This window comes from Panicum virgatum, chromosome 8K (genome assembly GCF_016808335.1).
Source record: "Panicum virgatum strain AP13 chromosome 8K, P.virgatum_v5, whole genome shotgun sequence".
NCBI lineage: Eukaryota > Viridiplantae > Streptophyta > Magnoliopsida > Poales > Poaceae > Panicum > Panicum virgatum.
Window position 1 is genome coordinate 22,475,158 of NC_053143.1, and position 12,278 is coordinate 22,487,435.

At 45.7% G+C, this 12,278-nt stretch overlaps 1 protein-coding gene across 2 annotated transcripts; it reads left to right on the forward strand.

Moving 5' to 3' along the window:
- Positions 1-1,548: 1,548 nt before the first annotated feature.
- Positions 1,549-6,437, forward strand: LOC120644206. 2 transcript variants are annotated; one of them, XM_039920768.1, is made up of 10 exons: positions 1,549-2,289; positions 2,413-2,473; positions 3,408-3,534; positions 3,811-3,944; positions 4,228-4,427; positions 4,535-4,816; positions 4,925-4,983; positions 5,082-5,118; positions 5,228-5,597; positions 5,700-6,437. In XM_039920768.1, the coding sequence occupies exons 3-10, from the start codon at positions 3,417-3,419 to the stop codon at positions 6,141-6,143; spliced, it is 1,644 nt and encodes a 547-aa protein (XP_039776702.1). In that variant the 5' UTR covers positions 1,549-2,289; positions 2,413-2,473; positions 3,408-3,416; the 3' UTR covers positions 6,144-6,437. The 2 variants fall into 2 exon arrangements, with proteins under 2 accessions (XP_039776702.1, XP_039776701.1); XM_039920767.1 differs by lacking the exon at positions 2,413-2,473.
- The last annotated feature ends 5,841 nt before the right edge of the window (positions 6,438-12,278 follow it).

A 12,278-nucleotide genomic window follows, 5' to 3' on the forward strand; every position in this document is an offset into this window, starting at 1 on the left:
CAAAAGTAAGCCTCGATGGTTGAATTAGGTGTTAAAGTTTGGTATCTTCCAAGCATAGCAAGCAAGCTCTTTAATATGTACTTGAAGTTGTAAGCTTTTACGCTTTTGCATATCTAGACGCTATTTCAATTGGGTATATCAAAAGTTGTCATCATATTTTAGAAAGTCGGCTGCTTATTTGCTCTATGTCTACATTAGGATATCATCAAATGCTACTAAAACATTTTGTCTGATCCAGTGTATAAACTAAAATTCTCCTACACTCGCAGATAAAGTTGGTGCAGTTGTGCCTGATCCGCATAGAATCCAACTGACCTCCTGCGTGGGTCCCAGGGAGGTACTTTCTTTGGTCATCCTATTCAGCTCTTCTCCAAATAGGAGGCTTTTGACCTCTGCTGTCCAATTAGCCTAATCAGCATTATTCCCCACTAAGGCTCAGACTAATTCAGGTAGCGGTAGATATTTAATACTCGGCTAGCTAGTTCCAAGGCGCCACATTTTTAGGTCAAAGATTTTTCAGCTTCCTACGGCACTGTGAACGCAAGGGACGAAAGGGGCAAAAGGTGAAGCCGAAAGAAACACGGCAGAATCGTTTTTGCGACCTTTATGCCTGCGGCTCTCTTTCGAGGGAAACCCCTCTAACTTACTAAAAATTGTGTGGACGGATTATGCAGCTTTTACGACTTTGTCGGTTTCTCGCGTTAGAGGAAATATATGGAGGATCTTTCATATATACTACTGAATTTATCTCTGCCCATGTTTATAGGTTTTGCCTATGAGATTTAGGTGATACCGAAAAAGTGTGAATATAGATTCTATTAAATGGTTGAAATTGTTTCAATCTTTCTTGGCATTGCTCATCTCCTCCATATAAATGGTTTCGGCAAGAGCAGACAAACTTGTGCTGCCCATCAATTGCTATTTCCACCTTCCCAACCAAGTGAACAAATCGTCCTTGCAACAGTAGCCTTCTCATTTGAACACCCATCCTCACTAAATACTCTTATACTAGCTTGTGAACCTCTAATCTATTTTCGATCCCTATTTTTGTTAGATTGAAGGCCTGGCCAGGCCGGCTGAATTGAATTCAACAATATTTTGATCGGTGCAAAGTGATGGCAGATTCAATGCAAGAAAGGTACCGGCAAAACCACATGTTACATTAGGGAGTTCTTAGTTTCCTCCTGCAATGTGCCCATAGACCTACCATCTTTTCTTGGGTCGTCATTATATTGGACCACTATCAAGTATTCGTTTTCAGTTTTGCATTGTACTCCAGGGTGCATGCACAATTTTTATTTATCATCACATCACACAACAGAAACTTCTTGAAAAAAAAGTATTATGTGATTGTTCATGAACGTACTTCCTCGGTCGCATCGCACATTCTGAAATTAGCAGTTAATCATATATCCCATATATCACCGGATCCTACGGTTCATCTCACATGGAAATACCAAAGACCACGAGGTTTATCCCGCAAAACTCCCCCCGTTACAACTTCGCCCCTGCTCCTCTGCCCCCGGCCGCTCCTGCCGACTTACACACACACACTCTCCCGGCTTCGAAGGAAGCTGCAGAAAGGGAGGAGAGAAAGATGGCAACTGAACAAAAAAATCGGAACAGAATCGGGAAACCCAAACAACCCAACCCAACCCATGGGATCCCGAGCCAAAGTTGTTACGCGGACTCCCATCCCGATTCAAACCCTCTTCTGCTGCTCCCCTCGCCGGCCGATCGCCTTTAGCATTCGTTCCTTCCTTGGCCGGAGGGATTTGGTTGCAGCCAGCAAGCGACCGTGCCGGCTGCCGCGGCGCAGGAGGGACCCATCCCGTCGCATCGCATCCTACCAGTTCCTCCATGGCCAAGGAAAGCATGGCGCTTTAGGGGCCCGGCCCTCCTTGCTTGCTCCCGTCCATGTCCATGTCATCCCCTGTCGACGATCGCCACCTCCCTCTGATCACCTACTAGTATATAACAGGTCGCCTCGTTTGACAAGGTGGTCTTGGAGAGAGAAAGGCAGAGAGGTGGCCTGGTTGGACTGAGAGAGAGAGAGAGAGAGAGAGAGAGAGAGAGAGAGAGAGAGAGAGAGAGAGAGAGAGAGAGAGAGGTGGCTGAATTGTATGATGAGTGACTGGGAAAGGGAGGCCACGTCTGGGAGCTCGGAGTAAATGGTGAGAGGGACGCCGGGAGGAAGGTGGTAGTTCGGAGACGGCGCCGCGGAGCAGAGGAGCTCTGCTTCGGCTTGCATGGTGGGAGCAGGGGAGGAGGAGGCCGCGACAGGTTCAGGTGAGTTTCCGGAGCTTGGGATTCTTCAGTTTCTCTTTTTATTTGTGTTCCTGTTCAGGCTTTGCGTTTTGAGTTCATGGCGTCCTGAGAATAATGTTTTTCCTTGCTCATCTTCCCTGATAGAAATTCAGGAGGTGTTTGGATGATCTCGCTTACGTCCTAGAAGTTTCTGAAGTGATGATAGGTAGGGACTGAATTGCGTGTGATTATTTTCAGGGGCGTAGACGGGGGGCGGCCAGCCCCCCTATAGTCCCCAAATTTCCATTGAACATTTGAGTTTTGATTAATTTTTTCTATAAATTAACATGGTTGGCCCCTCCTAATAATGAAAAAAACAAATTTCTGGCTCCGCCCCTGATTATTTTGGGGTCATCTTGCATGCATCTTCTCTCTGGCTCGGTTTTCATGGCTTCCTGCTCTGAAGAAGCAATCCACGATGGACTGCGAGAAGAAAATTCGATAAATTCAGTGCATGCTGATTGTTGACACTGCACTATGTTCCTAGTTTCTCTACTTTTTGGATATCTAAACATGTATGCTGTCATTTCTTAATTTAAAGTAATTACATGCCACAGAAGTCACATCCCTGAAACTCAGTGTTATTGAGGAACTCCTGTAGTCCTCTTGATGACAAACTCATGTAGTGCCTTCTCACCGTGTGCAACGGAGCTACGTTCCGCCATAAGCTCATAACTCTGTAGGTTGATTCATACCTGTTAAAGTTAGGTACGGTAGCAAATTAAGTAGTCCAAGATGCGACCAGGAAATAAAGTCATCTTCCAAGAGGTCAGTCTGAACTCTGAAGTTAGGTACTCTGAACTGAATTGATAGACGGCACATTGGAATTCCTGACAAGTTAGGCTGGAGAAACTGCCAGGAAAATTTACATGCGTTTCACATTAGAATTGATAGAACACACTGGAAAAGTTACATATCCTGGTTGATTTAAACACTCTTTTATGTATCAGTATGTCAGTAACTGCCATCTAGTTTACGCCGCACATGCGGGCAAAAAAAAGTTACTTCCATGCAGATCTACATCGTTTGGTTTTTGCATGCAATCTTTATTTGTCTGAATCGTGATCGGAGTGTAATTCTTGGAGCTTTTCTGATGGCAGCTTGCTAGCATGGAACCGAGGAGGTTGGAGCAGTTAGTGTTCCTGCTCTGCTGCTTTGCGGCAAGCACATGCAGGTTACACGCACAAGCTCAGGCCCAAACCACTCTGCAACACCCCACTGGAGCAGGTGAGTAACCCCTGATGTGTATCATAGATAAACCTCGCAGACTTTTTTTGCCTTTCGTCAAGAGGTAAAGCAGCATGCCAGGACCGCAAAGTTATCCTGGTTAACTGTTCTGGTTGACATTCCTCCTGTCTGTTTTTTTTTTTTAAAAAAAATCTTCCTGTCTATAGTGCATTGTTCCTTTAGCATGTTTTGTACTGTTCTGCTTGACAATGTTCTTGCCTGCTGTATATTGCTGGCTGCGGGTGGTACCTGATCTTTGTTGCTCGTGCTGATCAGTGGGTAGGATTTTGTCGGAGGCTGGGAACAGATCGGCGAGCGCTCTATCCGTAAGAACAAGAAGAATTGATCCTCTTGATGGTCTGAGGAAGTATGAGGGAGGGTACAATATCACTGACAAGCATTACTGGAGTGTAAGCTCTCTGCTTCTCTGAACGTACTCCCCAAAGTTTTAGGTAGTAATTGCCTTTTTTGGGCTAGAAATGATGTCCAGGCCACAGATAAATGCTTTTAGAGAATACATCAAGAGGTCAGGGCATGGTTTTCTGGCAGATGCACATGGCACTATGCCACTACTGAATACACCAAAATTCTGTTCTTACCATTCAGTCGTGATAAATGTTCAGAATGATAGATAGAAAAATCGATATCGATATAAGGATTAAAACTGATTGCCGTTGTTTTTACTTTTTTCAGTCGACCATATTTACAGGTAGATCTGGATACGTGATTGGAGCATTGTGGGTTATTGGTGGTATCATTTTTCTGGGAACTATATTAGTCTCCAAGGTTTTCTGCACAAAAAGGAAAGAAAGATACACTAACTTCGACTATTTCCTAGAGAGATACCAAATTTTGACTGTGATACTCTGTATCATCCTTGCAGTTTTTGTCATGTAAGTTGCTCACACCAAAAATAAACTAAGTATCAACAGTAACTGTTGGGAATCTGTAAACCTATGCAGCACTGCAGTTTGTGATTCCGCTAGCATTTTGTTTGCAGAGTCGCATCAGCAGTCACCCTTCGCGGCACGGTACAATTCCACTCAAGAGCAGAATCTGTGAAAGAGATCATTGGGACGACTGCACTTGAGGCTACAGCAACCATTTACAACATAACAGGAGCTATTGAGATGATGCAGAACACATCAAAGCTGTACAACTACACCAGTCAAGCATGGGATCATCTGAACCCCACGGTAGATGCGCTCAACTCCGAAGCAATGGACATTGAGGCGAAGGCGGAGAAGAACATGCGCCTGGTCAGCAGAGGGATCAACGCACTGTAAGAACTTTTTGCAGAATGGGAAAGAGAGATCAAAGATCCACATATTATTACTTTTTTTATCCACTTCTGATCATCATTGAAACTGAAACTTGTGATGAATTTCAGGGAACTTGTAACCATTTTAACCGTGGCACTGAATCTTGTAGCAGTTCTAGTGTTGTTGGGTAAGCGACACAGTTATTCAGAATCTGCAATATGAATCTTTGAATTGTAACAGGTAATTATTGCTAAATCTAATACATTGCTTCTCTGAATATTGCAGTTGGGAGCCCTCTAAAACTGCAAAAACTGTGCTACTTGTGAGTACCTTACCTTCAAACTTCAGAAACACATCTGAATATACAAACCTAAATCATCAGACCTTTCAGCCTGTATGGCATGCTGACTACAAGAAACTATCTCCAACAGATGCATGGCCTTCTGCTGGATACTGACAACCCTGTTCTGGGTGTACTTCGGCCTGTACTACTTCTTCGACAATTTCGCCGGCGACACCTGTATGGCCCTGGACGAGTACCAGCTGAACCCTCAGAACAGCACACTGGGCACCATCATCCCCTGCAGCGAGAAGCTCTCCGGCAGCATAATTCTGCACGACGTCGGTGCAGGGATCCATGACATCATTGATCAGGTGAATTCAAACATTAACACAATTAAATCGGAGTATCCGGTGAAGAAGCTGGACTACATCTGCAACCCGTTCAGCGGGCCGCCGGATTACCAGTACCGTCCGCAGAACTGCCCCTCCGGCGCCATCACCATTGGTGACATCCCTCAGGTAAACACAAACTTCTATACACTTTCAGAAATCAGAATTCAGAACAATTTGGGCGGTAATCTTGAGTTCTTGACATGGCGTTTCTTTCGTCCTGTCCTGAAGATCCTGAAGAGGCTGACGTGCTCGGACTTCGGCGGCGGCGCCAACTGCCGGCCGGCCGACCTCTCGTCGGCGATCGACTACGACAAGGTGCAGACCTACACGAGCTCCATCCAGAACGTGCTGGACATCTTCCCGGGCACGGAGCGGCTGGTGAGCTGCGAGCTGGTGAAGGCAGGCTTCGCGAACATCGTGGGCAACCAGTGCGCCCCGCTGCGGCGCGGCGCTCGCACGGCGTGGGCCGCGCTCGCCGCGCTGTCCGCGGCCACGGCGGCGCTGCTGCTCGTGCTCGCGGTCGACGCGGCCGGCGGCGCGCGCCGCCACCCCGGCGACGACCGCCTGTCGGTGCGGCACCTCACGTCGTCGACCAACTCGGAGATCTCGGACTCGGAGGCGGAGTTCGCCGAGATGCACGCCAAGAAAGTGCGGATCAGGGTCGGGCCGTGAGCCGTGCAAAAGCTGGCATCGGAATTCTTTTTGCTGTGTTCTTTAATCTTCATTACGATTTACAGAGGAGAAAGAGTTGAGGATGTATACTGCCGGCGGTCGAGACTGATCCAGGAGAGATCGTCCACCGCCGGCGCGCCATTGCTGCGAAAATGTTTGGTTCTATGTTCCGTGGGATCAGATGGTCTGGAGAATCCAGCCATTGTGTGTTGCTGGCATAGGAGAAATTTATTGCATTGGATTCTGTACATGAAGTTTCAATCTGCAAAGCATTGAAGAATAGTTTCGGTACAATTTGTTCTTCGCCTGAACAGCAAAAGGATCGATTGGAAGACGAATTATAGGGTGGTAAGTGCTGAAGGTTCTGCGTGGTGCTCTGGCACGCTGGCTCCCTGACTCTTGGAACATGATGAACACGGAAGCAGTAGCGACCCGTGACGGTGTCAAGGAGCCACACCCCACCAAACGACACGCACCCCATCCGCCATCGCTTGAAGCCCGTCTCGCTGGAGTAAACCCTGATTATAACCATATTTTTCAACTCTGTACCCAAGTTTAGCCACTCGCTAGAAGTCTAGAACTCCTCGTTGGTGCACGACATGAAAAACCGGTGTTGCAATTAGCGTTGCATTAGCACAAATTTCAGTTCAATCCTTCAATTAGCACCATAGTCTAATTTTTAATCTTAAACTAAAGGCATAAACGGCAGTTGAAGCATACAAATATGGTCCTTTGGGCAGTTTTGAAGTGTGGTTTTTATTTTCTAAAATTTAAATAAATTAGTTTAATATAAAGAATATGAAATTGGATAGATCTAGAAAATGGAAACTAATTCATTGGAAACCGAAAAATATGAAATTGATGCCAGAATGTTTCTAAAAATGTAACCAATCCGTTTGTGTTCAAATCTTATTTATCCAAAAAGTAAAAACAATAGGTATAATTATTGGCAAATAAATATTAGAAACAGAAAAATTGAATATGAATAACTGACAAGTGTGCCAATAGATAGATAGATTTTTTTTAAAAATGTTTTCATTTTTTATTTAAAATGAATTGCTTATAATTTTCTAGATTAAACTAGAATATTTAATTTTTTGCAAAATGAAAGACTACCTTTGAAACCACTCAAAATCCAAATTTGAATGATTTCAATAGTAGAATAACCCTCGTTATTCGATTTTGTAGTTGGACCTTGAAAATCAGACTTTTATGATATTTTGAAAATATAAATTTGACTATTCCGAAGATCTTATTTGTTCCAACTCCAAGCGGAGCAAATATAACACTAAGATCATGAACAAAATATTACTCTAAATAAAATAATAACATATATATTACATTTCAAAAAATGTACAGGTATCATAATTAGTTATAAATTAGAAAACTACCTTTGGAATCAACCAAAGGTCCAAATTTGTCTAGATTCAACAGTCAAATGTCGCCAGGTGCTTAGATTTCTAATTAAGGTTGGAAATCAAACTCTTATGATAGTTGGATGGTGTCAATACAACTTTTTCCAAAAAATTGGTTTGTCGTTGCAATGTGCCTAGTGATATGTGCTTTATTTGTCTTGTTTTCTTTCTGATCAGCACTCTTGGGCCAAATACTAGTTGTTTCTCATTTTGTAGTTGATTAGGCTCATTTACATGCAACAACTGGCCAGGCTTCTAATTTGCTTTCGGCCGCGTTCGTGTCTTGGTAATGCCATTTGTCTTTCTTTCTTTTTACCTTTCTAATCTTACTATTTGTTATCTTCATTATATTTCATTTTAATATTTTCAAATTTCACATAACCGAATCCTTGTAATTTCTCATTTTCAAATTCCATATCTTGAGACAAGTTTATTGGAAAAACAGACTCAATTTATAGGTTGGAAAATTATATTTTGTGTAAAAATGTTACTGAATTCATTTTTTGATAAAAATGCTTAAATAGATTAACTCATGACAGAACTCATTTTTACTAACCGAGTCAGATGCTTGGATTAATTAAGAAAAGGCTACACCATCTCCACAACTAATTTCTTAAATGTGAATAGGCTTATTTTTACTAGGAGACTTATTAATTTTGCCATTTAGTAGAATTCCATGTAACTGAATAGAACATAACCATTGAGGACACGTCCAAATCTATTCTCCAAATAAATGCTATCACATCCTCCTTTAGAACGACCCCTTTTCCCTCTGCTCTCTTATACTTCTCCATGGTTTGCAAGCAGGTAGAAGGGGTGCCAAGCCTCTGCAGCCCCACACTGGATCCATCACTGCCAACATATGCAGAGAAGCAAGAACATAGGGCGCGAAAGATCATGAGCCTTGAAAACTAATGCTAACTTTCTCAACATCAAGTAATAATTGACTGTGCCCACCTAAATATTTTTCTTGATCCATTTCATATACTACTATACAATACCATGATTACATATAATTAAGCAGTGCATAAATTTTCAGGGGGCTATTACCACCAATGCAGTGTGCAAAATAAGAAGTTTTAGTAAAGAAGATACAAAAATTCACTAACAAATAAATGATCAACATTAGATTTTCATGAAATGTATCTTTCACAAAGAGAATGAAAAAACAATACTTGATAAATTAATTATTTGTGGTGTCATTTTTTTCCTTTTGAGCATACCACTTCATTCATTTTCTTTTTGACTGCATGCCTCTTCATTTTCAGAAGCAATTTTTGCCTACATACCAGAAAGTGTGATTCTCTAATCACTACCGGAATCCAGAATTTCCTACATACCACAACACGTGATTCTCTGGTCACTACCGGAATCCACAAATAGTCCTTAGTGGTCAACTACCAAGAAAAATATGTCAAAAATAGAGAGCCATGGAAACTTGATTTTCTTGGCAACCGACTGACAACAATGACTCTTTTGGAGGTTTGACTACCAAGGAAATTTGTACACAAAAAAAATTCCAGCTGGCAAGCTAATAGCTTTTCTTGGCAGTGGACAACCGCCAAGGAATGGTGTTACCTTGGCATACCTCAATCATCAAGAAAAGTACTTGTTTCCTTTCTGGGGAATCGGTGGGGGAGCACCCTACCTACTTTGTTATATATAATAGAAGGAGGGAATTTACAAAGGTCCTAGGCCCAAAGGAGGAAAGCAAAACATGTTATGAGATGCAGGAACTTAATTTAACATCAAATGTCAGTTTGGCTCTAAAAACAACCAACTTCATTTCATTTTCAAAGGTCAACCTCCATGCCGCAAAGGATAGCTAACCATTGTCAAAGATGATATTGTTTCTATTATTCCAAATCGCCAATCACGCTACTATCACCACTCTTCTGAATGTTGAACATCTACGTCTAGTTCGAATAACCTATCAAGAGGCTGAAGGGAATTATCCCAGTGGATATCTAGATAGATACAACAAACTTGACTAAAGAGGCAATCAAAGAAGAGATGTTGTCTAGTCTCCTCTTCATGTTCCACACAAAGGAAATAGTTATAGGACTCACGGAATATTGCTTATGCCTCAAGAAAATATCTAGTATTGAGCCTATCTCTAAGGAAATTCAGAGAAAGTTGGTCTTGTTTTGAACTTGGGTTTTCTAAAGCCATTCAAGAAGAGGTGAAGCTGGAATTGAATCCCGCAACTGCCTGTAGGCCCTATTGCTAGTGAAGAGTTATAATTCTCCCAAATATAAGACCATTGATCATCATCAGTCTCTACCCTTTGGATATCCATGACCAAATTCTGAAGTTCTGTCAATTTCATGGCATCATGTGTAGATAGAGGCAGCCAGAATTTTCTTGTGGAAGAATTGCTTAAGAACCTTACAACAGAGATGTTCCTGGACTTTAAAAAGATATTCATCTGAGGAAATCTCCATTGTAGAACACCACAATTCCAAAGATCAATCCAAAAAGCATACATTATCTCCTTTTGTTCACTGAGTAGTAGGTGAACATAATAAAATTATCCACCAGAGACATAACATCTCTCCACCAAAAAATCCAACAAATTTTCTCGCATGTGGTGGCCTTCCATTACTGTAAAAGTATTTCCAAGTTAAAACAAATTAGCCTTGTTATAGAATTTATGCAAGAATTTAAGAAGTAGAGCCTTACATTGGGTCCGGAGATTAATAATGCCAAGACCCCCTTCCTCTTTAGATTGACAAGAATGTTTTCAGGCTACAAAAACACCAACCCTTCTGTCGTGGTGCTGCAAACCACAGCCGGGTGGCGGAAGGCACCCGCCCTAGCCCAGAGGGTGTGTACTCGGGGGTTAGCTAGTCTTAGATCGATCTCACTCAAGAACACGATGAACACAGCAGGATTTAGAGTGGTTCGGGCCGCCAGAGCGTAATACCCTACGTCCACTGTGCGTTGTATTGCCTTCCCACGAGAGTGAGAAGGTTGCGAGAGCTTGTGTCTGTCTGGATCTGTCCTGTGCACAGCGAGCGCCTCCCTTTTATATCTCAAGGGGGTGCGTACACAGCTTGTTGGGTCCCCGACAGGTGGGTCCAACGATGTAGTATAAAATAACGTACTTGTTCATACATTATGGCGTCGCAGGCAAAGGAGATCTCTCTCTGGGCTCCCTTGCCTGCTCCCGGAGCCCTTCGCCCATCATGTCCTGGTGCTGTCTTGTCGGGACGGAACCTGGCGCAGCTAGTGGCGTCGCCTGCCACATAGCTTAAGCGGGCTGCGTAGCTTGCGGCGTAGGCGGCATGATGGAAAAGTGCCGTGCCGTCGTATCCATTTAATGTGGCAGACGGGCTCTGCGCGAGCGTGGCACAGGCGGCTGCACTGTGCACCTTGGTAATACGCGGTGCACAGCGAGGCCTGACAAAAGCTGTCTTGCATACTGCGGCGGTAGAGCACGCCTTGTCCACCTGCATTAAATGCAGTGGGCGCGCGAGTCTTCCAGTGGAAGGCTCGCGCTCGAGCCCGTGCCTTCGGGCCACGTGGCATCCCCGGACCCCTATGCGGGAGAAAAAGGGGGGGTCCGGGCAGCGCAGGAGGTCCCGGACCCCTATGGGGGTCCGAGGTCCCGGCCGTCAGCTCGGATCTTCCCTTGCTTAGAGGCACGTGGCGTCTCCGGACCCATCCCCAGGCGGCGAGCGGGTCCGGGGCCGTTGGCCTAGTGAGGGAAGAGCCTGGCCTGTGGGGCCTGGCTACTCTGTCCCTTCCACGCAGTTACGGATAACTACGCAGGTCCTACCTTGCTGCAGTAAGAGTGGGTATCCCTGCTACAGGGTACCGACAGTGGCCCCCGGGCCCACCTTGGGGGAGGTACGAACCCACAGGTGGGGCCACTTTTGTGATTTGGCTTCATTCTGGTGAGGTCTGGAAGGAGCAAGGACGAAGTGGGGGGATACTACTTCCAGATAAGGAGCGACCTGCCGACTCCTTACATTCCCGGTCTTGCTGGCGGAAGGTGGGAGGAGTGGCGCAGGGATTGGGTGATCGCCACCACCGAAGCCAACGAGCGCCTTGCCCTGCCGACCGAGGGGCCTGCCTCCGACAAAGCATCCTGGAGGGCCAAGCCGTCGCTGCAGTCGGAGTTCGACTCCGTGCTGGACAAGATCAGGTCGCTGGCGGAGAGCGGCCTCACCTCGTGGCACGTGCTCGGGGACTTCGTGAAGCGCCGGATCGCCCCCCTGAAGCAGCGGCCGCGACCGGCGTGGAGCTTCACCGGCCTCAACGATTGCAGCAGGACCCACCGCGGGGAGGGAAGTGACCTGACCCAGGAGGCCTTGGAGGTCCTGGTGCGGAACGTGACGGGAGACACCTTCATCCCGGAGAACCTGATCCTCCCGCAGAGCATAGTCCCCCCTCTGCGAGGACCCGGCGAGGGTGGCGGTGCTGGCTACCCTGCCAACCCTGGACGACGGGGGACTGGCCCCATGGCAGACCGGAGGTGACCCAAACCGTGGGCTCCGGATCCCTGGCACGTCCGGGGATCAGGCTACGCTGAGCGCTGCGGGGTCCGGCGCCACCACGAAGGGGAAGCAGGCCGCGGCTAGCAGTGCGGCCGCGGCCGGCTCCAGCCGGGCAAAGAGCAGCTCCGGTGCGTCGTCGGGAGACGCAGGCCGGCGGAGGCTACTCCGGGGCGACGGGACCCTGGTCTCGGAGCCCGCCACGAAGCGCCAGAGGTCTT